At 52.8% G+C, this 25,565-nt stretch overlaps 5 protein-coding genes across 5 annotated transcripts; 1 reads left to right on the forward strand and 4 right to left on the reverse strand.

Annotated features, from left to right (window-relative positions):
- Positions 1 to 6,042: 6,042 nt before the first annotated feature.
- On the reverse strand, positions 6,043 to 6,692 carry GCG54_00001519 (Vacuolar protein sorting-associated protein 68; the record flags this gene model as incomplete). Its single annotated transcript, XM_045401635.1, has 2 exons — positions 6,043 to 6,465; positions 6,600 to 6,692. The coding sequence occupies 2 exons, from the start codon at positions 6,690 to 6,692 to the stop codon at positions 6,043 to 6,045; spliced, it is 516 nt and encodes a 171-aa protein (XP_045270364.1).
- A 1,481-nt stretch (positions 6,693 to 8,173) lies between these two features.
- GCG54_00001520 (Glucan synthesis regulatory protein) lies at positions 8,174 to 9,967 on the reverse strand (the record flags this gene model as incomplete). The annotated part of the gene is made up of 3 exons (XM_045401636.1): positions 8,174 to 9,759; positions 9,818 to 9,924; positions 9,957 to 9,967. 3 exons carry the CDS (start codon positions 9,965 to 9,967, stop codon positions 8,174 to 8,176), a joined length of 1,704 nt encoding a protein of 567 aa, XP_045270365.1.
- Positions 9,968 to 18,375: 8,408 nt separating this feature from the next.
- On the reverse strand, positions 18,376 to 19,982 carry GCG54_00001521 (Werner syndrome ATP-dependent helicase; the record flags this gene model as incomplete). Its single annotated transcript, XM_045401637.1, has 2 exons — positions 18,376 to 18,977; positions 19,028 to 19,982. The coding sequence occupies 2 exons, from the start codon at positions 19,980 to 19,982 to the stop codon at positions 18,376 to 18,378; spliced, it is 1,557 nt and encodes a 518-aa protein (XP_045270366.1).
- A 546-nt stretch (positions 19,983 to 20,528) lies between these two features.
- Positions 20,529 to 21,077, forward strand: GCG54_00001522 (U6 snRNA-associated Sm-like protein LSm5; the record flags this gene model as incomplete). Its single annotated transcript, XM_045401638.1, has 6 exons — positions 20,529 to 20,583; positions 20,634 to 20,690; positions 20,744 to 20,782; positions 20,840 to 20,867; positions 20,922 to 20,985; positions 21,042 to 21,077. Coding segments are annotated over 6 exons (279 nt in total), but the record flags the coding sequence as incomplete, so codon positions are not given.
- A 413-nt stretch (positions 21,078 to 21,490) lies between these two features.
- Positions 21,491 to 25,370, reverse strand: GCG54_00001523 (Vacuolar amino acid transporter 3; the record flags this gene model as incomplete). Its single annotated transcript, XM_045401639.1, has 6 exons — positions 21,491 to 21,681; positions 21,741 to 21,964; positions 22,333 to 22,361; positions 22,435 to 22,459; positions 23,036 to 23,202; positions 23,256 to 25,370. The coding sequence occupies 6 exons, from the start codon at positions 25,368 to 25,370 to the stop codon at positions 21,491 to 21,493; spliced, it is 2,751 nt and encodes a 916-aa protein (XP_045270368.1).
- Between the last annotated feature and the right edge of the window lie 195 nt (positions 25,371 to 25,565).

The raw sequence follows: 25,565 nt of genomic DNA on the forward strand, positions 1-25,565 counted from the left end.
CCTTGTGTCACAACCACAGATATTGCTTCCTTCACCTGCATCATCGAGTTGCCTTAAGAACGCCTTGTCTCCGGTACGCACATCAGCCTTCCCGGGACCCAGCTGTAGTGGCCCGTCCAGATGGTGCCAGCGACGCGTCCCGGTGGCTGATTCTGTTTCACTCCCGCCGTGGAATCTTCAGCCCACTATCTGTCTCAATCAACCTCTTATTTCTCGAAAGAGTCACCGTCGGTTTGACTCTCCACCAAACACCGGTGAGACCCGAAGGGAGCCGTCTCCCATTCATGCAAGCGCTGAAGCGAGTGCTGCTGTACTTCATCGCCAAACGGAAAGCGTCGTTTCTTCTCGAGAAGGGATAGACGTTGCTGATCTCGAGGGCAAAGCACTAGGCGCGGCCATTGAATGAGGTCCCTCCACGTGCCTCACAGATGCTGCTGTTGTTGCCGCTTGCGAGCCGCGTCTTGTCGTGGCACCGCACGCAAGCCTCCGCCAATGCAAGTCGTTGGCCCTAAGGGACCATCTCCCGCCCAACAGGATCGGCAGGAGGCAGCTCCCGGGTTCAGGGCAGATACCACCTGCCGATTGACGGCTGGCGTTCTGCAGGCGGCTTCGGAAGGGGCCAAAGGCTTTCGAGGATTCATTCTTGTTGTTCGGCGCAGAATGTTTCAACGCCTGCATGTTACAGAGCGTCAGAGAGAGGGAAGGAAATTTTCTGATATGCCGGCGCGCTCGTACCTCCTCGTCCGGTGAGCAGACTGTCACCTTTGGTGGGAAAGTAAAAGATTTTTTCTTCGCCTTACCCTCAAGCCTGGCCGTCCCCAACAAATCTGCCTTTCTTTTCTGCTCATTGCCTCCTGTTCACCGCTAGATTGTTGACCAGAGTGTATATGAGACACGTCTGTCTCTTTTCCCTCACATCTCTATTCTTGTCCGCCGCTGCAGATTGGAGAGTTCCTGAATGTGGCGGCGGCTTTTATTTTCTTAGTGAGACATAAGGGGTCTGAGCCCACGGAGGGAATGCTTCTTTCTTTCTGTCGTGCTTTTCTGCGGCGCCCGTATTCAGGAATATCCTCGAGTCGGAATGCCATCCGGTGAAGTAAACTTTCAGGCAAGGAGGTGTGAACATTTTGAAGGGTTAGGACAAGACGATCCATCTGACTTTGAACTGCTAGACGTGTGCTAGTACCGTTGGGATTGTACGATTCATTCGGGCCGGCAGGTGAGGAGGGTCAAGGTCCCGTCTCCGTCTGTGTTGATAACCCGTCAGACCCAACGTTTTTTTGTTTGTTTTTTTTCACTTTGTGGTTGGAATCCGAGTGGTTCCAGGCTGGCAAGTGTCAGGGGTTTGCCGGGCCGGGCCGTGTTGATGTTTTGAAATGGACAGTAGTGTCTATGCTTACTCGTTTTGCCCGTTTTAGGGGATAGGAAGTTGCGATGAGGCTTTTGCGACCGGGATTCAGGGGTAATGAAGGGAGATACGGGAGAGGGTTCCGGGTCAGGGTGTGACTTGTCAAAAGATGGTCGAACTTTGTGTTTAGGTTGAGATAAGCGGGAGAGTAGCGTAGCTTTCTATGAGATGACTCGAGGTTAACGAGCGAGAATTGGAATGAGCTGTCATAGCCTTGAGACGATTTGCGTGGGGGTTTGTCGTGTGTAAAGAGAGACGACCTGAACCTGCGGGTTGGGGCCTATAAAACGGATGTGTTCTGTGATAATTATTGGGTTCTTCCCAATGATAGGATGTCCATGAACGTTTTGCTTGTCATCAAGCTTCGCCAGAGCTTCAGCACAACGTGAAGGTATGGCCTTGGATAGTAATCAAGAGCCCAATTAGTTAACGCTTATGGAGTAGATCTTTCCCTTGGGGTGTTTAGTCTGAATAGCCTGTGGACAATACAGAACCGAGTGGTGACTATTTTTGAACTATGCATCGCTGGCGAGAGTCAGAGGCAATACTACCGCAGGACCGATTTGTTAGACCGTTGGAACACAACTGAGATTTCTGCCGCTCACTGTTCTTCTTCCTATGCTGTTTTCCCCCTTTCTTATATGCCCATGATATGCTGCTAAGCTCCCAGTCGTCACACAGGACTTCTTATAATATGAGATGTATTGTTGCCGCCTGTTGAAAGGGAGTCGGCCAAATAGCTTTTGCCTGTACCGGAGATCCGTTTCCATGGGCTGAACCAATTGAAATGTAGAGGTGATCTGTCGTACCTCTGACACGTCTTGAGCCACGATTCTCAAACCCATTTTGTAAGTATGCAGAAATGAACACTTAGATAGCGGAGCTGTCGGTCATGGACAAGGTGACGACGGTTCTTGTCTCCTGATTTGAACCGAATGTTCGGGCTTAGAGGATGTGTTCCTGCCTGGAAACTGTGTGTAAGGGAGACTTGAACCCTGCAATTTCGGCCAAGTGATTGCTGGGTGCAGGAGTAGCAAGAATACTGCTAAGATAATCTATACTGCTCTTTATAAGTTTATTCACAGCATCCTCCATGATGAGAATGCAGTGTACGGTCATCAGTTCGCGGCGTATAAATTAGAGGACGCAACCTAAGACGTTCAGGGACTTGACAGGATGTAGGGCTTCCGAGCGGCAGTTTTATGGATCACAGCTGCAAATCTACGCCAAGTCACAAAGTGCAGAATCAACATCTTCATGAAAAAGGCCCACGGTAGCTCATGTGCTTGATCTGGTTCCTCTGTATTCTAGTTGAATACTTTCGTCCAGAGTAGGAACACAGCAGACGACCAATCTGCATACCACCGCCGCAGCAACGCGGCCGTAAGACCTTTCTTATCGGCTCTTCCATTCTCATGTCGGTGGAGATCCAGACTTGTGGCTCAAAAAAGTCAGCCTTGACATTCAAACGATTGTCTGGTGGTCTGGGAAGTTTTCTAGGAGACGACATCATGGTCTATTCAACAACCACATGAACGCTGTTCACCCACGAGAAGAATCGCGAGAATGTTCGTCTGATTACAATACACTATAAATTAAGTTGCAAAATCAGCAACGAGGACGAGACTTGAATTATCGCAATGTGACCACTCTACCGACTGTTAGGGTTGAGTTTGCTGTTTTATGCATTGAAGGGTCTCTGTTTAATGACCAGAGGAACAACAGAGAAGCAAGATCCATCCAGAATACGACGCACGGTAGTCATAGAGTGAATAGTAAATCTCGAATTCTCTGGTTCTGTTTTCACGCGTTTAATCGGGCTAATTATTAGGCTGTGGAGGACTGCAACTTGCTCTACTGGCATAGCTGTCATATTAAAGGCGATAATTAGTTTTTGTCTCAGAAGAGTTGACAACTATATAGTAGCTTGAGGAAAGTCACAAATTATCACATCACGATGTCATTATGCTGGTAAGAAATTTGAGCAGTCACGATGATATGAATATATATATTACTTTCAAGTATTCCCAGTTTCGAAAGCTTGCCCCTCCGAAAGAAAGTATAGCGTTTGCAATAGGCCAAGACCCATCCTCTCAGTGTCCCAAATTCCCATCATTTTCCGTCGACGTGGTTCACATTCAGTACACGGAACGAGAAATGAATGAGCCATCTTCGCGGCGCGCAACTAAGCCAGTATTCTTGACCGGCTACAATTCAGGCAAATAAATAGATGTTGAAGCACACTTTTCAACTATCTAGCGCGATACAATTTCAGCTATCGTCCGGCTCAATAGCTTGGCTGTGTATCAGCTCGTACTGATATAAATCTTGACTAGTTTTCAAGGGTTGCTAGCTTGCTCCCATGACATCGCGTCTCTTGTATTTGGCAGGTGTGAATCTGGAACCAAGCACCTGGTGACATGGCGGAATGAGATGAATGCTTGGTGACCAGAAAGACCAAGTGATAGTCAGCAGCGAGAGCCATGGCAGGTAATATTGACCGACGCTAATCGATCGAGGAGTCTCAGGGCCCGAAATCAGATGGCTATAACAGCTGGCACGCACGAAATAGATGACTTCGTGCCCCATTAGGTTGGAGTAGAATGAACTTTCGAGAGGCCTCAAATGTGGGTACCAACTTAGGGTGGTCTTTTCAGAGTACCCTACTTTGTTATATAACACGTTGATGCTGGACGCTGGGAAAAGGTGCAGAGATACGACTACTTCCACCGCGTTTGGCTGGTCCAGTGATAAACTTGATCATCTTCATCGAACTATGTATCCATGCCTGCCACCTCACGCAAGAAGTGTATGCGCTCTCTGTTTGCTCCTGTCAGCGTCGTTTCATTCCTGTTGTAATAAACAGCACACAGAGACCCATAGTCTGAGGAATAGCATACCGGAGATGCTTGTTCGATATTCTGAGGCCTAATTTTATTAGAGCTGCGAAGTTGAGTAGCAATACTCAGTGGTGTAGGGCGAAAATCAGCCATATTGTGCGCTTGTTAGTAAACAAAGAACACCACAAGAAGGTATTTTATGCCTTGTATCCTCAGCCTTATACTATCACCTTGCTGAGGGTGCTTCGTAGCCATGGACCGAAGAAAGAACATGACGGGTCTATGGGAGCAAAAGGCTCTTCAGGACTCAGAAAGTATCAATAGACACAGCGAGATATAAAAGGACTATGAGGAATGGATTGCGTCTTTTGAGGCCAATCCGACCAAACTTGTTCCATGCGGTATCCTGTTGAGTGTCAAACAAGCATTTGGACAAGGCAAGAAAGGAGCAGCCTATGTCGGTCAGCTACACAGCATTCGACCTACCTTTGTGGGTATTCAGGCATATAGCTAACCAGAAATAGGCATAAAGGATAGAACAACTGAGCGAGCTCTATGAAACTCAGGCATGGAAAGAGGGTTTACGAACATGTGCTTGCGCCATCTAGACTCGGCCTGGAATTCATTGTCGAACAAACCAAGGTTAATCGATGTTAGGAGAGCTCAGACATTGCGCACTGATTATTGCTCATACACCAAACGACGAAAATGGGCCCAACTGTGGCTGCGTCAATCAAATCGACTGTGAGCTGGATGACGATGAGGCACAAATCGTGGTAGTTGATAAATAACAGCCAGCCAAGGTGCCTTCAAACAAGGCAAAGGGGCAATGTTCAGCCGCCTCGGGCGTTCTGTAATGAGATTGTGATAGCGATGATGCTCTCTAATATCCACAAGAGAATCCCGTACGTACGACGGACGAATTTGTCGTAATACCTACTTACTATCTCTTCACCTGCGTCCGTCTGTGTCGTCGGATTATCCGGCAATCGAATCAACAGCAGAATTGCAAATTTCGCCTTCCGGCTGTCGAGCAGCGATGATCTAGAGTCTCGGAACTACATCAGAGCCACTCTTTCGCCATGGATCCTACATGAGACGATCACCGCAATTTGGTCTGGCATAGTTATCACCTAGAAATACTCCATATTTATGTCCATGGGTGCTTCGGCCAGCTGACTACTGCCAATGACGCTTCGCAACGTGATGTGGCCAGCTGTGGTGCTCATCGTTCGTTTGCCCACCTGAACGGGAGCTGCAATTTTCCATGTATCGCGGTGGCCGCATCCTCTGTGCTTGTGGAGCTCTCATCCGGTCCTCAGCAAGGGATTCCTCCCGACGTATCTCTGCATCCATTGTCTCACGCTCTCCGGGGCCTATCGATTGTCAATGGAACTGACATTTGCCGAGTTGTACGAAGAGGAAGTCACAGCCGCGCACTGCAACTCGAGTCAAGAACTCTTGAAGCGTCTGCCCATACTTCCAGTCACAATGTCATCGTCTCTCCGTCCCTGAACGGAACTCCAATGATGGGGAATAAGGAAAAAGGTCACATAAGAAATGCAAGCTAGTTCCCATGCCGCGAGAAGCCCATGCGCCCCGGTATCCAGTGCTATAATTACACATGCCAGCCTCCGTTCGACGCAATCTCCCGTTGATAACCTCATACAAACACACAGCATCGTCCTCTCTCTCATCTTCTCTCTCTCTCCCCAGGTTACGACTCCTGCGGAACTCGTCCCCAGCCGCCGCCGTCCCTACAAACATTAGCCCTCGGGAACTGTTGGCTCCTCCTCACAGGGCAAGATTGTAGCTATACTCATCCTCCATGTTCTGGCTGATCCAGAGCACGACGCTGCTCAGGCCGACCAGCGCGTTCGCCACCACGTTCTCGATGCCCATGCCCAGCGCGGGCATCCCGACGTCCTGCACGACGAACTTGAGCACGAAGACGGTCACGCCGCCCGCCATGCCGCCCGCCAGCGCCGCGAAGCCGAGGAAGAGCACCACGCGCGCCTTCCACGCGACGCCGTTGCCGCTGTACGAGAAGCTGTCCGCCGACAGCCGCGCCTTCTCGACGCTGTTGATGATGAGCATGCCCAGCGACGAGAAGATGAGGGGCAGCCAGTCGACGAAGGTGATGTGCGTGTCGGAGCCGTTCTTGGCCGACTTGGACCAGACCGCCGAGTCGAGCATTACGTAGAAGGCGATGGAGAACTGCAGAGGCAGCGGAGGTTAGCGGACGGTTGTCGTGGAAGGTGGATGGGAGTTGGGACGCAGCGCAGCCGGGTTGGCTACGTCAGCGTCACTTGGGAAGGGACCGGGGATCAAGGAAGGGGGGAAAGGCTCACCAGAGCTCCGGCGCCGTAGACGCCCAAGTTGCGCGCCCAGATGCTGTTAAGCCACTCCGGCTTGCGGAACTTCCAGAGGCGCTCCTCCTCCATGATTGCGTCGTCCGGGATGGGTGGGTAGCTCGAATAGGTCGGGGATCGATCGCGGTCGCCGACGACTCGGGGCGAAGGGGATTGTTCGGTCGTCGTAATTAATTATATGAAAGCAACCTCACAGAGAGTTGCAATCGGTGCGATGTGATGGAGGTTTCGTCTGCGCCCGATTGTTGTGCAGTTCCGTCGGCGATGTTGAAGGCTGGAAGAAGTGATCAAGGTCCCGGGTGACGGTCGCCTTGACGTTCATCCGGCACAGCTGAGGCGTCACAGTCCCACTGCCTGGTCCCTGCTTCCTGCTGCTTCTTCCGGAGTTTCCCCGTGTAATCACGTGATCTTGATCGAATCACATGACTTTTGAGCTGCTTGCAAGCCAAGCTTTCATTATCGTGCTGGCAGGTCTGGGCACCTGGGCAGCGGTTGATATTTGTCTGGGCATATGCAATTAAGCTGGAGGCGCCAAGAACCACCATGAGGCTCCGTCACGGATTGTGGTCAAGTATGTGATGCTGTTATCGAAGTGGGCGTTTGCCTAGGGAATGCGGAAACACCCAGCGAACCTGTGCACTCTCGGCTACTTCCCAAAACAGACAATCCCATTCACAGCAATCCAAGACACCAAATACGAAGACTCAACGTGGATACCGGCTGTAGATCTCATCGGTGCGATCCGGTCTTCCCAAATGTTCTAGGCTCCTTCTGAACCCCATACACACCCCGCAAACACGAATCGGTCCCAGTGGCACGGAATACGAGGTGAAAGAGGGGCATGTCTGCACCCTGAAAAGATGTGATGCATCCGCATGTAGATCTCTCGTCAGAAACCCATACGAACATTTTTGCTAGCTGAGCGGACCCAGTGCATCGTTCCGGCTGTTCTTGTTATATCTTCACGGCTGGACCACGGAATGAGACTAGTTTATAGCTTAGGCTGCAACAGCCGACCTGTATTGAGGACTATTCCTACGCCCATGCCTCGGAGCGCTCGAGATAAAAAAGTAGACAAAAGGTCCTAATAGTACACTACCAATTACTGGCACGCCTGTGAATGCCAGCGCGTAAGATCATCGCTGCACATCTCCATCAGGAAATGAGCCCGTCAGAAACCTCCATCAACTGGGTAAACAGGTTGGTGCAAATGTACGTATGCCACGCAGCTATGTCCATAGACTGCAGAGTACTCAGAATGGAGGAATAACCACTCGGCGTAATCCCGTCTCGGCCCTTTCCAGAGAGAGCCCAGTCAAAAGTGAAAAAAGTAAGAGAAAAAGACTTCAAAAAGTCCAGCCGCCGTGTTCCCTGATGCTCGAAAAAAAGTCTCCAATGTTGTATGACCCCTGCAGACGTCCTCTCATGATGATTAGAGCCACGGACGCCCCAAACGCCGATTTTTGCTGTATGACGAGCCTTGTTGCGTCACAAGGCCCCGAGAATAGGGGAAACCGTATCGTCGTCCTGTCGTATCCAGTTTTACACACCATCTATATCTCGATCTCCTTCATCGGCTCCTCTGTAACCTCGGGCTGCTTGCCGTTGGCCTTGCCATTCGCCTTCTCGTTGGTGGTGCCGTTCACCTTGACTTCAGGGTCCTCATTCTCCTTGCCTTCCTTTGCCTCGGTCGTCTCGACGTGCGACAGTAGCGACACACGGGAACCCTTAGGTGTGTCCTCGCTCGGTCTCGGGGTCTCGACTTCAACAAGCTTGGTGGGCTTGAGGCCGTTGGTCTGTAGGTCAGGCAGAGGGGTCTCTTCAGCCACTCGTGCGAGAGGACTAGACTTGCCGTAGCCGGGTCGGATGGGGCTGGCGACAGGTGAAGCACCGCCCAATCGTTGCATCGATCGTCCGCGCTGTTCGCCGTTCGGTTCGGTATTCGTAGGGCTCGAGTACGGGGAGTTGGCGCCAGATCCAGCAGGCGAGCCAGCTCTGTTGGGAGGCACGACCGACTTGCGCTTTGCTGCTCGGCGACCGTACTTCTGGTCCATGCGCCAACGCAGAATACCAAAGTAGGGAGGCTCAACGCGCGCATCCTTGAACTCGCGCAACTTAAGCTCGTTGGTCTCATCGTCCACAAACCACTTGCCGCTGTTCAGATCGTCCGCAACAGTTGCCAGGAAGTGAGCCCAAGACCGAGCAATAACGTACTTGGTGTCGTAGTCGCGGCCGAAAAGAACAATCTGTCCCCATCTGCCGTTGGGGCCAGGTGCGAGATCCACGGCGAGGTTGTTGCCGCCCCAGTCACGGACAAGGGGAATCCACGCGGGGTGGGCGTAGGATCGCTGCACTGAACCGGGAGGAACACAATCCTGACGGGCGATGAGGTCCTGACGCCAAGAAGGGTTGTTGGAGGCGGCAGGAGAGGCAGGTGTCCTGGAGGATGAGGGCTGGCCGTTTTCGCTGCCAAGGGCAGCCTTGGAGGGCATGGCGGGCTTGCGGATCGCAGCCTCGGAGAGGAACTCCTGGTTGACCTTGCGCCACTGATCCCATTCTTGAACCATTTCCTCACAGTCGAGCAGCATAGAGCCGAAGATGATACCAGTGGGCATACCCAATCGCTCCTGACCATCGTGGATCATGAGCGATTCTCTCACATCAAGGGGGAGGGAGCAGTCCAGCTGGTGCTCCAATTCGTTGAGATCGTTGTCAGTGCAGCCTTCGCAGAGCTGGTCGAAGAGCTCAGGGTAGTGCTCCTCAGCCCAGGCATCAATCTTCTTCCACGAGTGGGAGACGGGAGGGGGAGGGGGCGCGCCGTCCTGGAAAGACTGCATCTGCACATCGCCGGGGCTTTGCATCTCGAAGCCGTCAGCCTGACTTGAACGGCGAGCCGACTGGGATCTCAGGCCAGGAGAGTAGGGTGTCGCGGCAGGGTTGGGGCTGGTCGGGGTATTAGGGATGTGGCCGCCATGGTAGCTGCTGTCGCGGGTGAGCCTGTTGTAGCTGTCATCGCCGTAGGGAGAGGAGACATCGGCACGGGATTCGGAGGCGGTCGCGACGGAGGTGAGGATTCCGCTCTGGCGATGGTTCAGAGGGACGTGTCGACCGGTGCGGTAGGGAGAGTCAACGGTCGAGTCTGCAAAAACGTCAGTGGGAAGGCAGACGAGAAGGATTAATTGGGAATCGGGACGTACGTCGGTCGTAGCTGGTAAGGTCGTGCCAGAGAGAGCGGAAAGCCGCACCGAGACTGTCAAATCGCAAAGTTAATGTCTCGGTCCCCTTTTGCGTCCCTGAAATGGGACTGGACGAATAAGACGAAGGATTTCAACGTACGAAGACGCCATGATTGGCGATGAGGCCCCGGGCCGAAGGTAGACAAGACAGATGAGCTTGATCCGGGATTGAAAGAAAAAACGCGATCGGCCGGTTGCGGTTGTCTTGTTGTGGAAAGGGAAAAAGAACTGAACGGTCGTCGAATTTACCCCTTTGGCCGTTGGCGTTGAAGTTAGGGGGTAGCGGCCGATTCGTCAACGGGAAAGGAAGGACGTCGGTCTGAGTGCGTCCTTGCAGCGGCCCCCTAAAATGGGTCCTGGATGAGGGTCGTCGGATCGCAATGAGGTGAATGGGCAGAAGGCGCGCCTGTCACCGAAGCTTGTCGAAGGCAAAGACAGTCGGGGGAGAGTTGAGGGTGAATCTGGTCGTCAAGATGGATTTTGGACGCAGCGCGGTCAGGTCAGGGGCGGGCCGCGAAGGGTTGTAATGAGTGTTTATGTCTGACGGGGCGTGGAATTTTTAGAGTTGGGAACGATGGCGTAGTGAAGTCGCGCTTTCCCACAGTGCAAGTCCAGTCCGATTTCTTCCAAGTTAAAAAAAAAAAAGGGAAGGGGGTGCAGCACGGCGCAGTAGCGTGGGAAGCTACCTTGCAAAATACCTGGCAGCCGGCAGGAAAAAAGAGGCAGGGACGGAGACTGTGAGAGACAGGCACAGGACGGCCCAGGGTGTGCGTGTGTGTGGACTGTGGGCTGTGGGTGAGGACTGAGGAGGTGGTCTGGCGGGTAGCGGACTTTGTGGCACCCCAGGGGAAAGAAGGGGCCCCGGTGTTAGTGGGAGGGTGAGAGTGTGCTGGGAACGAGCGAGAGAGGGGTGAGGTGTGGTGGCCGCCTGCTGTACCGTAGGTAGTGGACCTCTCAGAACCGTTTAGGAGAGAAGGGGGTCCCCTGGTTTCTCCTTTCTCGGTGCAATGAGGAAGAAGAATAAAAGATAAAACAAGCGTGCAGTGCTTTCCTTGCCAAGCAGAGATTACAAAAGCAAGCCTGGCCTGAAGCAACGACGTAAACAGCGAGGGTGAGGCAAACAATGCGCTGGCTCACTCAAGTGGGCGACGTAGAGGCAAGCGAGTGTCGGTCGGTGAGTTCGGTGTCGAGAGCGAGTGATTCGGGGATGCGGCCACAGCGAGTGGAATGAGTCGAGGCAATGATGGAGGGAGGGGTGGAGGAGGGAGGAAGAGAAGACGAGGATGAAAAGAACCCGTATGGTGTTTAACAACAATGTCGAGATAGACTATAGATAATAGCTCCTGCATCTGCCTTGGATCTTCCAGAGAACTAGATACATCGGTACCGTACTGCAACTACCAACGACCAATTTAGAGATGGCTGCATACACGCATACACCATCAAGTTATCAAGCCTCCCGCTAGCGTCCTGCAGCACACCTCCTCCTTATTGCAAATACCTAGTAACGGCACCTTGGTCCAGCAGGTAGGTATCACTGCAACAGCGGCACGATGATGGCAAGTGGCAATCTGATAGGGGACTGCAGCAGAGGAGGCGAGCTTGATCAGCACCTCAGCGAGGCGATCTGGTAAATTGCCAGAAGAGGGACTCGGAGATTCGCATTTCAAGTGGGTGCCGCTCTTCTATGCTGCGAAATCCATTGGCCAGGGGAGGAAAGTCGCAGCTGTTCCGCCCTGAGCTCAAATACTCGCGGGAAGGGGGAACCGGACGGCCGATGGGATTGGGCTCTCAATTTACCGCCTTCTGGGAGGCCACTCGCGCGATTGCCATGTATCTTATCATACTGATCTCTACGCAGAGTTACATTCCCGCAGAACTGCCGGGGACCGCGGGACATTCACAGCATGGTGTACTATGTACTGGCCAAGCACAGAGGATAGGGGACAGGGGACAGCCAGGCCCCCCCCCCGCCCGTCCAACAGGAATGCCCGCGAAAGAAGACGCGCCGAGAAGACGGCGAGACTCAGACAGCCAACCGCCAACCAGCAGCTAGAGGAGACCCGTGGACGACTCGAAGGTGGTGTCGCGGCTCAGGAACGGCGCCGTGCCTGTGCAAATCCAATCCACCTCAGTGTGAGCGAGACCCCTGACTAGGAGCCCATTAGCCGGCGCTGCTAAGGGGATACGCATGGCCCTTGGCAACTTCCAGGCCGACCTCGCGCAGCGGAACATGTAGCCGTCTAATGCGCCACAGGAACCTCACCGTTGCTTTTCTGGCCCGCAACATCTGATGGAGCCTATTCGTACTGCGTAAGGTACTGTACTAGGTGCTAGTCAGGAGGGGAAGGTCCCTCTCTTCTCATCGAAGATCTTAGCCAGATTCTCCCACCTCACCTCGCTCTCTCTGAGCAGCCCAGCACGGATTCTGACTCCGAAAAAGGATCAGGTCACCAGGATCGCATGCGGTCTGGGCCGCGTCGACAAACAATCCAACGACAAGGGAAGCATAAACCGCAATCAAGGGAGCTGGGCCTTGCGTCCCTCAACCATCTCGCACCTTCATTTCAACAAGCTCACGCCGCCTCCACCAGCCCCTGGGTTGCATCAACTCCCCTCATCTCCAGCTCTGATTACCGCAAATAACGGTTCATGTGCTCTGCAGTCTACGTCTCTTGAATCTCCCATCGTCAAAGCTGCTGCCGCGCCTGCGTGGACATCTGCGTCGCCCGTCGTCATCCGTCTTAGTCCAAGCCCCGAGCATCCTCTAGACTGGTCTCGGACAAGCACCAGATCGTCCAAGAACATGACGAACCAACAGATGCGGCAGACGCCGGTGATCTAGGCCGTGTCTTCAGACTTGCTCTCGAGGGGAGAAACATTCCGCATCCTCATTAAGCAAACCAACCCCGGCCCGAAACAACATTGGAAGACGGGGTCCCTGAGATTCTTCTCTGCTTCTCTTCGTTCCCAATTACCTTGCCCCATGTCATGTTGAAACATGCAGGGCTCCAGAGATAGTGCCGCGCCGCCCCAAACTGCTTCTCTCTCTCTCTCTCTTTTTTTTTTTTTTTTTTCCTGCCTCCCCTCACGTATGTCGTAGAATTCCTCCGACGTCCAAACTTAAGCTGCAGAAACCCTGCTCCGCCTCGCCTTGCCCGCGCACTCCATCCGAAGGTGTGGTATCCTGTATCCTGCACAACCAAAGCTGCAAAAGCCGCAGGGCGCTAGCAATCTGCAAGCACCAGCGGACAAAGTGGACGTCACCCAGACGTTGCGCACGGCGACCAGCAGCCACAGAAGCAGCAACATGCGCGCTATCTCGATCGACGTCCCGTCGTCTAGCAGCTCTTCGTCTGAGAGGGGGGACCAAATGCAATGTTGAAGGAGGGCTGCGCTAGCGCGCTTTGCGATGGGAGAAAGAAAGCCGGCGGCAGTTTCGTGTGGCAGCCGTTCTTCGCCGTTTGACTGGCTAGCGGTTTCTTGATTCTCTTTTGCTTCTTCTTGTCTCTTCCGCTCCCGGCATGTTCAGCTAACATGGACTGGACGCTTGCCTTTTCCGCTTGAGTCGGTCATCGTTCGTCCTTCCACCAACACCACTTCCTAGGCGGTTGTAACATGGGTCACGCTGCCACGTTCCACGCCACTTCCAGCTTAGCGCTTGAGCCCTCCGATTCTGGTGCGTTCTCGCGCTCTCTCTCAGCTGTTGCCGTTGGAGTTTCTACCCCATGAATTGGCGGAACTTAGAAGTGCAACCGCTAGAACCCATAATACGGGTACCTCCGTAATGTCGTGAAGGCGCCCTGGTCCCCGTTATCGTCCAGGACCGCCGGACTTGGCGCCTTCCATTCTGAAGTGTCATCCGTGTCATCCAATCTTCATGTTCCAACGAGAGGGGTTGTTGGGGCAGCGTTGGAAGTGAACCCTCTTTGAAGCAGGTTTACTAATGAGCGGTGGTGGTTCCTCCAGCTGTCGTTCAACTTTTTCGCCCCCAATATCACACAACCTGACTCTTGCAAGAACCCCACCGCACGATAGGCGACGTCGATTCGGCGTACGCACGCTGGTCCGTATTTGTCCCACCTTCGCCGCCGCTCTCACCATCCACCAGTTGAGGATCCACACGGTGTGTTTCCTTCACTTCACGGCAAGATGGCCGAGCGGTCTAAGGCGCTAGCTTCAGGTGCTAGTCTAGAAATAGGCGAGGGTTCGAATCCCTCTCTTGTCACATTGAAACGACGCTGTTCGGGCGTTATCTTTTGCTGTTGATCGTGAGGCTTTTGGTGTTGATGTTCGAGACGGCGTTCTGAGACTCTCAGTGAGTTAGTTTGAGGGGTGCGCTGGGCGCAAGTGCTGCCTATCTGTTGGCGCAGACAGGATGCGAATCCGATAACGATTGATATCGCAAAGACGTTACTCCGTAGCTCGGAGTCTATTCCTATCATACTTTCGCAGACAATTTCAGCAATGTCACATCGAAAGCGGCTTATCTCAATTCTTTGGCCTGAAGCCGGCGGTGGTGCGGTGAAAATTGAGTGTGGCTTGAGCGTCACTTTTACCCCACATAGCGCCTGTCCATTCTCACTCTCACTGTGACTTCAGCTTTCTCAAAACCCATCCTATTGACCTGAACATGAGCAATCAGCTGCAAGTTGGCGGTGAAGCTGATTCGACTTGCAGAGAAGCTTCCGGGGACTTCGTATAGATCAGGATCGTATTCCCGTCCAGCAACGGCCCCACCGCGCTTCAGCTCGGCATGGATCCAGGGCAAGCAGAGCAAGCCTTAGACTCAGCTGCCCCAGGTCTCGGGTTGGCGGTTCCCTATTTCGAACGTCCCCGAGGTTTCGATATCTTCCCGGCCAAGCCGTGAATCTTGCATTCTTTCCGCACAGACGAGGGTGTAGGGCGGAACGGATTGGTATGTCAGACCGAGAAAAACTCTGCTCGCAGAGAAGTCTGTCAGTCGTGCATGGAACAGAATGCCCCGCCTACGAGCCGCTTCTTGTGCCGGCCGAGCGGCCATGCAGGAAACCCTCGGACCTGGCATCAAGACCAAGCGGGCCCGGCTTCCTTCAGCTTGATACAAAGAATCTTTGAGACGGTCGATATAGTCAGCCTCACCGAGACATCTTCAGACGAAAAGAACGAACGACACCGCGCGCGGGAAGACGTCACATTATGCGATGATGATGTAGGGCGTTCACCCACAAGGTTCGCAAGGTGTGACGGATCCGGGATGGTGGCCGTGGTTCATGGGATACCCGGAGGTCCGTCCGCCGTCCGTCCTCCGGAGTGCACCCGGAAGCCAGTGTGCCTGTCTGAGCCGAGTAGGCTGCCGACAGCCTTGGATGCCAGCTGCAGGTGAGGTCGCCTCGTGGCCTCTGTGGCTCTGCAGTAAGTATGCATCTAAGCCGAAGTGATTTTCAATACAGGTGGATTTGAGGCAACCTAGACAATGTCGGTCACCGCCGATCCTCGCCTCACGTCGCCACCACGTATAGAGCTCTGGCCAGTCACATTCGCTCTGTGTGACTTAGTCGCGATAGCTTGCTTCACAATATGCATCTCATCGACATGGGCTTCATTCGATGCCGTTCATTCATATCCATCACGGGACCCAAAGGTCGCGTCATCACGACGCGACAAGCCGTGGCTGATGGATGATCCTGGTATATTCCTTCATCTTGGTATTTGATGTCAAGCTTAACAGGGCCGCTGTGGCACTTGTGATCTACCTGCGGTACCAGAATTGATATTTTAGAGACTGGTGATCTTTTGTAACTTGGTCAGGTCGCTGTCTAGCAAGTTACACAAGTGATATCATCAGGCCAAAGGCTCGCAGCTCAGCCACATGCCCGTCATAATGAGAGCATTGATTGTGACGGTCGAAATTTCCCCAGAGGCTTCTCTACGGGATCGATTACCCCACGTTTGGGAGGTGTTGATGAAATGATTAGCTGTCATGAGTTGCCAACGCAACAGGGCGGTCGCGTTTAAGGTGGCCAGTTCTCCTCGGGGAACACAAAGTCTTCTACTCGCGAGCCACGAAAAATACCGAGCTCAAGTCTCGAGCGGTTAAGCCGCCAGAATGGATGCTTATAACCACAGTCCGAGTGGACCAATGAACACGATGCTACCGTTCCTAGGGAGACCAAGTCTGACGACAAGCTTATTGGAGCTTTGGGGCAAACAGCGCCTTGGATTGTGCCGTTCATCGCGACTGACATTTCTTCGGCTTCGACCTCGCCTCAGAAACCTGGAACTCTGTGCAAGGCCTCGTATACAAGGATTGAGTGTTTTCGGGCATGATCACAAGGACGAACAGAGAGTTACCATTCCCGGAGTTTTCTGAACTAATTCAAAAGCGATTGATCAAGCTCATATTGACAGTAAGCTGTTTTACATGACTGTGTACCAGAGGGATCCTGCGTTGACGCGAACTCCTGATTGAATACTTCAGAGCTTGGTAGAGATGACGGACGGATCTCAAACGCCATCATGGCTGGGCCACTTTGGATATTGGATTCCTGCACAACCGAAGAAATACCACCTAGCCTGTTGTTAGCCTGCTTTAAAGATACCTAAACAGAGACAATCGCAGCTTTTAACGGTTTGCTTTGTCGGCATATCTTCGAGCGATTTGCTCTCGCTCTTAAATATCCTCGATCCTGGATCGTTTACCTGAGCATTCTCTCAGAGGACTCTCCCCACCCCAAACCCCTTCATAGTGAGAAGTCACCTAATGCTTATGAGTCGGAGTTCTGAGTAACGGGTTCTCTTCGACCACCCACTAAGGCCATGTTTATGTATCAGGGGCCGTTAACTACTTAAGGGATGTATTTTCAATAAATCAGTCGTCCCCCCAGCATCATCGTCGCTTTGGACTTCGGGACTCATTTGTGTGTGGAATATCCACGCTGACGATGCTGATAGCTTGAATCTGGATATTTCTGCGAACATGATCCCTCTCTACGTTGATTAAGTGATTCAGTATTCACGTTGCAGTGCCCAGACAGCAAAGCCGAGCCATAGAGACAACGAGGATTCAATGGACCATCTGCAAGAACGGAATTTAATCCGGGTGAGTAGCCTTGAACGGTCTATGGCACCGATATTCGCGGAGAGTTTTGTCACTCCATTGCCCCTTTTCTCATAAGGCGTTAGCTTGAGATATAAACATGTTCTCAAAGCGCCATATTCACAATCCATTACATCAGCTTGGGACCAAAATCGCCTTTCAGTGGGTGCATGATTTCACTTGAATGAAAGAGCACAACTAGTAGCAGGAACGAAGGTAGTGCGACTGAGTCTGAAGTGAAATTTCAATAGGGACGACAAGCGTACAGACGTAGACACCAAGGAATACCTCTCAGATAAACTTAAAGGATGATAAGGACAGATAATGGAGAAAGATGTGGTCCTGGTTGGACTACTCGGTTTTCCGCGATGAGCCTGCTATGATTATGATTGCACAAGCCATGACACAGGTAGTAGCCATGAGTCAACATGACGCTGGACGAGGTATCGTTCAGCGCGGCAATCCAATATCAATTTTCTATGCTCTGCTTAATAGTGCTTTCTGCAGCGCGAAAATATCTTGATGTACGTCATCTGGAAAACTTTCAGACAAGGCCCACGGCACGCATCAGACCGGGTTGGTGAGAAAGCGCTCAGGGTGGGACGTCGAATCAGAAAAAGAGACTATATGTATATTCACATATGAGCGTTATGCGAGGAAATTCACCAGCAAACAACGCAACTCTGTGTGTCCAATGGTCTCAGCAAGTCGTCAGCAGTGAATGTTCTCGTTGCGATGATCTAATCCTCTCACAGAGCGAGAAACCACGGTCCGAACTCAGACTAGGTCGGCACCCTGTTATGAATCTGTGGAATACTCTCCCAAGGAGCGATATCGACGATGAAGCCCTCACAGGCCGAGATCTCCAGTCCAAGCAGTAGTTCTGCTCTTGCTTGTTCGGCGATCAGTCGTGAGGTGTTGAGACTGCCAAACCAGACATAAACATTCGCCATCCTCGCCGTCATCTGTGACTCAACCATATTGCGTTCGTGATGGTTTATATATCATCCAAGGCAAACGAATTGGCTGGACACTGTCAATCAAAACCTCGCCGAGAGACCATCACGTTTTTGCTGTCACGACTGCTTCTCCCAATTCAAAAAGAAGTCCCAATATTGGCTGTTTGGCATAAGTCACTTTCTTCCCCCCTTTGCATGGCAGACTATTTCACTGCCTATAATCTGTTCACGGAGAGGCACACACGTAATGCCGCCCCCTGGACGGGTTTGGTCGGCTTAAAACGTGTCACCGTCTTGGTCTTGTTCAGCAGACATACATAGCATGAAACTTTCAAGCATAATGCATTCTTTTACTGATGTGGGTATCTCTATTGGTCTCCATCCAATGCTCATGAGCGTCGTCATATCTTCACCCATCTCCAGGGCACAAATACATTTACACCGACGCGAGCCTTGGCCCAGCGTCGGGTCATTGATGCTCTCTACGCATCAGGTTCGTTCGCCTCCTGCACCAAGGACTTATATCTGCCCTTGCCAGAGTCGGTGGACAGTCTAGACAAGCACTCCTCCCGCAGCCGCTTCTTGTCGAACGGCAGTGTCTGCAGCTTGATTGCTTCCAAGATGTAAGTCACCACCGTCATCGTTTGAAGGGGTGGTTCGCGGAGAAGCTTGGCGATTGCCTCTGGATCCAGGTCCTCGTTGTCCCTCCAAATGAAGTACGATCGCACCGCGGGCCCCGTGGCGCGGAACGGTCCTGCCGAAGCCTTATAGCTTGCCATACGCTCCTCGGCAGCGGCGACTCGAGGGTCCTTCTGCTGTGTCCGCTTGGGAGTGACTGCAGGTGCCTTCTGGATGCTCTCGGCGATGGACTCGCCTTCGACTTCAGTCAGGAAGAACACGCTCCCGTCTGTCTTCTTCTCGGCACCGTCGATATCGTCGGCTGCGACGGCTGCTCCATCTGCGAGTCGGATGGGCAGGACAAGCTCGGCGAAATGTGGCCTCGGGGGTGTCGGATCAAGGCTGACCCTTTTTCTTTCCAGTTCATGGTAGAGCTGGAAGCCAGCATACGCATCTGTGGCCGAATCTAGTGAATGTGAGAAACTTAATTTTACGACTCGCAGAGTAGGGGCTTACAAATGAGTTGCTCTGGCTTCAGGACCCTGGACCAGTCGCTCGAACGGACGTCTTGCCCCTTGAACATTGGCAGGCCGAGATGTTCTTTGACCTGCACGGCAAGGGGCACCAACCTCTTATTGATGAGGTCGTACTGACCCTCTTTGGAGTACTTCACGAGCTTGTGGAGGTGGCTGAGCTCGAAAATACCCCTGGTGGGAACTCCAAGATGCGTATTTAGCCGAGTACAGTCTCCTTTGATAGCCACGCCTGTCTTCGCCACACTAGGGTCTCCCATGATCTTGATAAAGGTTGGCGATACGAGGTCGTCCTGGGCCGGAAACAATGCAACGTGGAACAAGGCGATCCGACTTTCGTTGGCCAGCTGGATCAGAGATACATTCTGCCTCGGGCCTGATTTCCTGGTCGCCCTAGGATACCACTCAAGGTCGAAGCCAAGAACCTTGTCCTCCAAAAAGTACTGGCAAACTCGCTCCATCGTGTGCTTGCTCTTGCAGTAGTGCACCTTGACCTTCTTCTCCCCCTCCTCGTCGGAGGGTCCCCGGTAGAGCGTGTAAGTGTAAAACGACTCCGGCGAGCCTTCGGGTGCTTTCTGAGCCTCGAGGAATGCATCTTCGGGTATTTGAAACTTCAAATCTGTCAAACCGCGGCCTTCGGGAGCGTCGGTGCCGTCGGATAGTATAGTTGAAGCCGCATCCGACTCAGGCTGGAACTCGGGCGCCGTTGAGAATGGTACATCATCGTCGCCGGATGTTATTGATTCGCTGCTGTCGTCGGAGAGAATGTACTCGCTCTCGTTGCTTTCCGCCGCGGCGCTTTGCGAGGAGTTTGCGGAGGTCGTGTGCAAGGAACGAAGCATGTCGACTCGCGGATGCGCTTCTTCTTCCGGTCTGGCTGGCGTGAAGTTGATGCCATGGCCGGGGTGCCAAAGCCGGCCGTACGACGAAGGATACATGGTCGAGTTTGTGCGGCTGTAACTAGTGTCAGTGCTGGTCTTGTGAGGTGCTGTGGGTTGACATACGCGACAGAACCATTCCGCGACCGGAGAGGCGTTTGAAAAGAATGAAACCTATGGCCGGATGGTCTAGAAATACTTCTCAGTCCTGCCGGACAACGCATCCGGAACAACGGTGATGCGCCATGGTTGCCAACGGGCATGGCGCGGCTAATCAGGAATCCGGGTCCGCAGGCAGACGCGTTGTGGTGGGTGATGGAGGGGTTCAATTAACTTCTGATTCACGCCCGTCGCTGAATGGACGCTGGAGCTTCTCGCGTGGCTCGGCTTAGTCACACTCGCGGTCAAACACAAAGTCACATGATTCTGCTAGACTCACGCCCAAGCTTGACAGCACACGCCTCCGGGTCACCACGATCATCTCAAGCTTCGACGATCCGGCGGTTGACAAGAACCCCAATATCTAGACGAATATCTACCCATCCAACGGCCATAATCCCTGCCAAAATTCGGCAACTCATTGAACGAGCCGAATCATCACGAGGTCATCACTACGGGCAACCACAGGGCGAAAAAATGGCGTCCCAACTCCTCCCTCTTGGTGGGTTCGACGAGTCCAAAGCTACAACAACCGGAAGCTGATGCGGGCAGAACTCATCGACAAGTGTGTCGGATCAAGAATCTGGGTGGTTATGAAGGGAGACAAGGGTACGGAGTCTCTGGCGCCCCTCACCTTACAAGATGCTCACGAAACATGACAGAATTCAGTGGTACCCTGCTCGGTTTCGATGACTACGTCAGTAAGTAAATACTGTCATCCGACTCTGCTTTGAACTGCGATACTAACGAGTCCCTAGACATGGTTTTGGAAGATGTCACTGAGTTGTTCGTAAACCGTTTCAACAAAAAGAGCGGCGGACCATGCTAACCCCATGTCAGCGACTACTCCGGAAACCACACTAAGCTACCCAAGATTCTCCTGAACGGCAACAACATCTGCATGGTATGCTCTCTTCTGTACATTTTAAGCATGTGCGTCAATTCTAACTCTGGTCACAGCTCATTCCTGGCGGAGAGGGTCCCGTGAACGCGTAAAGGCAAAGCGACGGAGGGATTAGTACGAATGCGAGCTCCCGGCTCTCGGAAAAGTGCATGAAGACTGCAACGATGGTCACGGTTGGGCAAGAATCTGTGTCGGATCTACCAGCTGCAAGAACTGAGCAGGGAAAGTCATGACCTTGGTTGACTTGAGGATTGAAGGGCTGCGTGTCAGACTGAAGGAATGACAATGTAGGCATACACCAAACGAACTTCACGAGAGGGACCTCGCGTAGTTAACGACGTAATTCGCAATGACCAAACTTTTACTCGTATCGAGAGCCTGTCTTTGGCGAAAACTAAAAACCAACACACGTGTGGCATCAGAACCCCCGATTTCCATTCTTTGTGACCAAGTCCGCCCGAGAACGCCCAGAGAAGATGTAATGCTATTTTCACGCAAAGTTGCTTTACTGCCCTTGCGCTGCAGACCGTCCAGCCTCGACCATACGACGCAGCTCGAACTCTCGTGTGAATTCGCGACTGAGGTGTGAAAAGTCCTGCATGAGACGTTTGATGACTTGGACTAGCGCCTCCTTGGGGGGAATCGAGCCGTCTGTTTGGACGCGGATAAAGAGCTCGGGCACGTTAGGATGAGAGACTGGCGGCGAGGTTAGCATGGGTGTTCCCGAGACGGCGATAACAAAAGTAGAGGCTCACTCTTGTAGCCGGCCATGAGGACGTTCTTGTGCTGCTTGAGGTGCTCGGAGAGGAGGTTTCCGAGAGTGTGGTCTTCCTTCTTCAGGATGAAGTCGGAGGTGTTGGACATTCCTAAGGATTGTGAGCCCGAGTACAAGCAAAGGGAAGCAGTCAGTAGCCGCATACCGGAGAAGACCTTTTCCTCGATCTTCTTCTCGCCATCGGCAAGGAGGAACAGCTCGAAACTGTCGGAATATTAGCTTTTTGCATCCTCTATCACATATGAAATGAGAGGCATAGTGAGATGAAGGGGCGGATTGATGGCTAGCTCAGCATCATTCGAGCTCAATGACAAGATGGTGGCCTAGCATGGAGATGGCGGCCGTGAAACCGGGGGAGATGCTTGTAGGTATGTGCGTCTGAAAAGAACAAGGTGAAAAGAGCGTTACATCAGCCACATCAGAGAACGCGGGAAAGCCATTGAGGATGAGCGCAGTAAGCTCATAAAGACATCGCAATGTGATAGTCCAGCAGCCCTCAGACCTCGATTCCACATTCAAAAACCTTTAACAACACCAAAACGACATCTAAAGACATCGAACCCATCACTCACCGATCGGGGGCGTTCATCTTGGCGAGATGCTAGTTTCAAAGACGGTAGTGCTGGATTTGGGCAGGCAAGACTCGAGCCGAGGCGTGTGGCGGTCAGAAAAACTCGAGGTCGGAGGACCTCAACGAGCCTGTGGATTGGGTCAGATTCTGATCCGTGATGTGGGAATATTTGAATCTTACTCGACTTGTTCACAAGGATGATGTTCTTTGTAATCGACCCGGATGGATGTGATGCTGCTGGAAGGAAGTGATCACCTACGGTTGGCCGCGGCTGCTGCCGTCTTGAGTGCCTGCCTCCCGGAAGCAAAAAGTGGATCGCGGATAATGACTGCGCCACAGACAGGTATGTGGCGGTGCACCAGCCCAGATGAACAACCAAACATGAACCTTCCAATGTGAATAGTCTAACGAAGCGCCTGAATTTCAGACCATAGAAAACGTTTGCTCGATTCTTAACTCTACTAAGGCGTACAGATACATAACTATGAACATGGCGACGAGCCCTCTGATCTCGGAACAGTCTATTTACGGAGCCCATACTCAATACCAACCAAATGCTGCCTAAGCTCTCCTAAACGAACCCGCTGGAAACCATGCAATGACTACCCAACGCTTTTGAGACAGCAGTTCATGATAACAAAAATGCGGTTGCATATCCATCTTCTAACCGCCTAATCTCCACAACCCTCTCGTGGTCGATCTACCTTCTATCGCAGTATCCGGGATTGCCAGGGTCGGAATCGCCGTTGGCCCAGCTGTAAACGGTGATAGCGGTAGTGTAAGCCATGGCCACGACACCGAAGATGCAGAGACAGATGTCGGAGATCTTCCACCATCTATTTCTAGCAACTGCCTTGTAGTGCAGCAAAGGCTATACAAAGTTAGATTGTAATCACATTAACGATACCTGGGGCCAAGACTTACTGGGTAGATGTAAACAAGCGGGATACAAGCAAAGTTGCCAACAAGAGCAACAAACTTGTCCAAGTCATCCGCCCCACCCCACGCAATGAAAGCGCACAGGAAGACAAAGAAGAAACGGTACAGATTCTTCTGCCACTTGATGTACGGGTTGTACTTGCCGCTCTTGGTGAAAAGGGCGTTCTCGGTGATCTTGATGGCGGGGAACAGCTGCAAGGGGATGGACAGCATGATGGCAACAGAGTACAGGAATTGAACACTGTTGACGAGCTTGCTGTCCTGGGGCAAGTTCAGGAGGACAACCGTCTCCGTCTTGGATCCGTAGGCGGCGTAGGAAATCGCACCCATACCGATGAAGAGAACAGAAATGATGATCATGACCGCGAACATGACGCGAGGGAACTTGCTGGGGTTCTTCATCGACTCCTGAATGGGAATGATAAGACCGATTCCCTCGAATGTAAAAATGGCGGTGCCGATGAATAATGTCCAGTCGTTGCGGTTGAACATGATGATGTCCGCCAGTCCCTTCGTGCTCAGGGTGAAGATGTCGTAGTACAGAAGATAGGCTAGGCCAAGTAGGATGAATGCGTCTGCAATCAAGGCAGTGAAACTCAGCTTTTCGATGTCTCGAAGCAGCGAGAAGGGCAGGAACACGAGCACCTGCAGCAGGATCAACCACTTGACGCCGACATTGGTCTTACAGTCAGAGACTGCCAAGAGGAAGGCTTGTAGATTTTCTGACGTGAAAACCATGTATGCGGCCACAAATCCAATCTGGCTGATGACAATCGAAAAGAGGATGATACCCCTCATCCACTTGCCGTACAGAATGCCTCCCAAGTCACCGAAAGAACCTTCTACCTTGAGACGGGTAGTAACCAGCAGAACGAAACAGTAGTAGCTCAGCGCAGCGACACCTAGCAACACGAGGTTGCTGAAGTGCATGCCACCGTTCAGGTAGGCTCTTGGCAAGAAGAGCACACCAGTTCCCACGAAGGACTTGAGCAAGAGCAGCGCGGCGCTCATCGGGCTATTCTTGCCACTGCCACCACGCTGCCTTCTTCTCCTCTTATGGCGCGACGGCGTCAGAAGCGCACTGTCTTCCATCGGTTCCCGATCGTCATCGCTGCCTTCGTCGCTGTCGTAGAGATCGTCTTCTCCACCGGAGGAAAAGTATTCGCCTGGCTTCAGAGCCTCGTCATCTTCCTCAAGCTCCTCGCCAGCAAAGTGACCGTAGATAGTAAGGAACTCGAGGAAGCTTGAAGTGAGTAGACGAGGCTGAGCACCGCCGTTGCTGGGCTCGCCGCGCTCGCCGCCGTCTCGAATCGTGGAGGGACTTCTGGCCGCCCGGCGCAGATAGTTGCGGCGGAAACCACCCGGAACCTTGATAGCATTAATGTCAAGAATTTCCGTCTCGGGATCTGGCCTGGAGACGCTAAAGCTCTTGCTGCGCTGCACCTTGCCTCGAGCTTCCGCATCTTCGGTCCACTTGTAAATGCCTCGCGTTACATCTCCGCCTTGCAGCTGCAAACTCGAGAATTCGTCCTCGTTCAGTCCAGTCTCGTTGTCATCCGCTGTCTGCTTGCCTTTAACGCCATCTCGCATGCTCGACTCCTCTGACGGGGCGTCCGAGGGTTGGACCAGGTGCCTCTTGACGACCTCGGGGTCTTCGTAGGCGCCAGTGGCGGCACCTCGCGAGCGGGAGTCGAACGAGCCGTAGTTCGTCATGGGAGTGCTTGATAGCTGGGCGCCAGCAGCGGCAGGAGATAGAGGTCTGGGAGGAGGAGTACCAGAGCGTACTGGTGGTGTGCCGTGTCTTGGAGGAGAGGTTCCTAGAGAGTTGGAAAGCGCTGCGGCGAGAGCTGAGACGCCAGGGCCTTGGACGCTCGAACCGGCAGCTCCAGCCAACGGGGTGAGGCTACCCGTGTCACCGTTCTCGCCTCCTCTGTTGGCCTGGCCGGGGATGCGATTTGTTTGGGGAGTGCCATACTGAGCCGAAGGCACGGGCGACGCCAGACGGGCGGTGGCATCTGCTCGAGGCAGAGAAGCGCCGTATTGGCGGGACGGTGAGTCGGCCCTTGGGATGGAGAAAGGGTCTCTCGAAGGAGACGCCATTTTGCAGTTTGATGAGGCCGTTCGGGGGTTATCGAATGCTGGTATTGGCTATATCGGTAGCACCCAAGCAAGGCCGTCGCAGACTCGGATCTGGGTCAACACACAGACAAAGTTAGCAACAAGGCGTCATGGGAGAGAAAAGTTGAGACGGAGGGAAGGCAGGTACAGAAGCTAGAGGAGGTCGAGGAGGTGGAG

Source organism: Colletotrichum gloeosporioides, assembly GCF_011800055.1.
Source record: "Colletotrichum gloeosporioides strain Lc1 chromosome Unknown consensus_7, whole genome shotgun sequence".
NCBI classification, from domain to species: Eukaryota; Fungi; Ascomycota; class Sordariomycetes; order Glomerellales; family Glomerellaceae; genus Colletotrichum; species Colletotrichum gloeosporioides.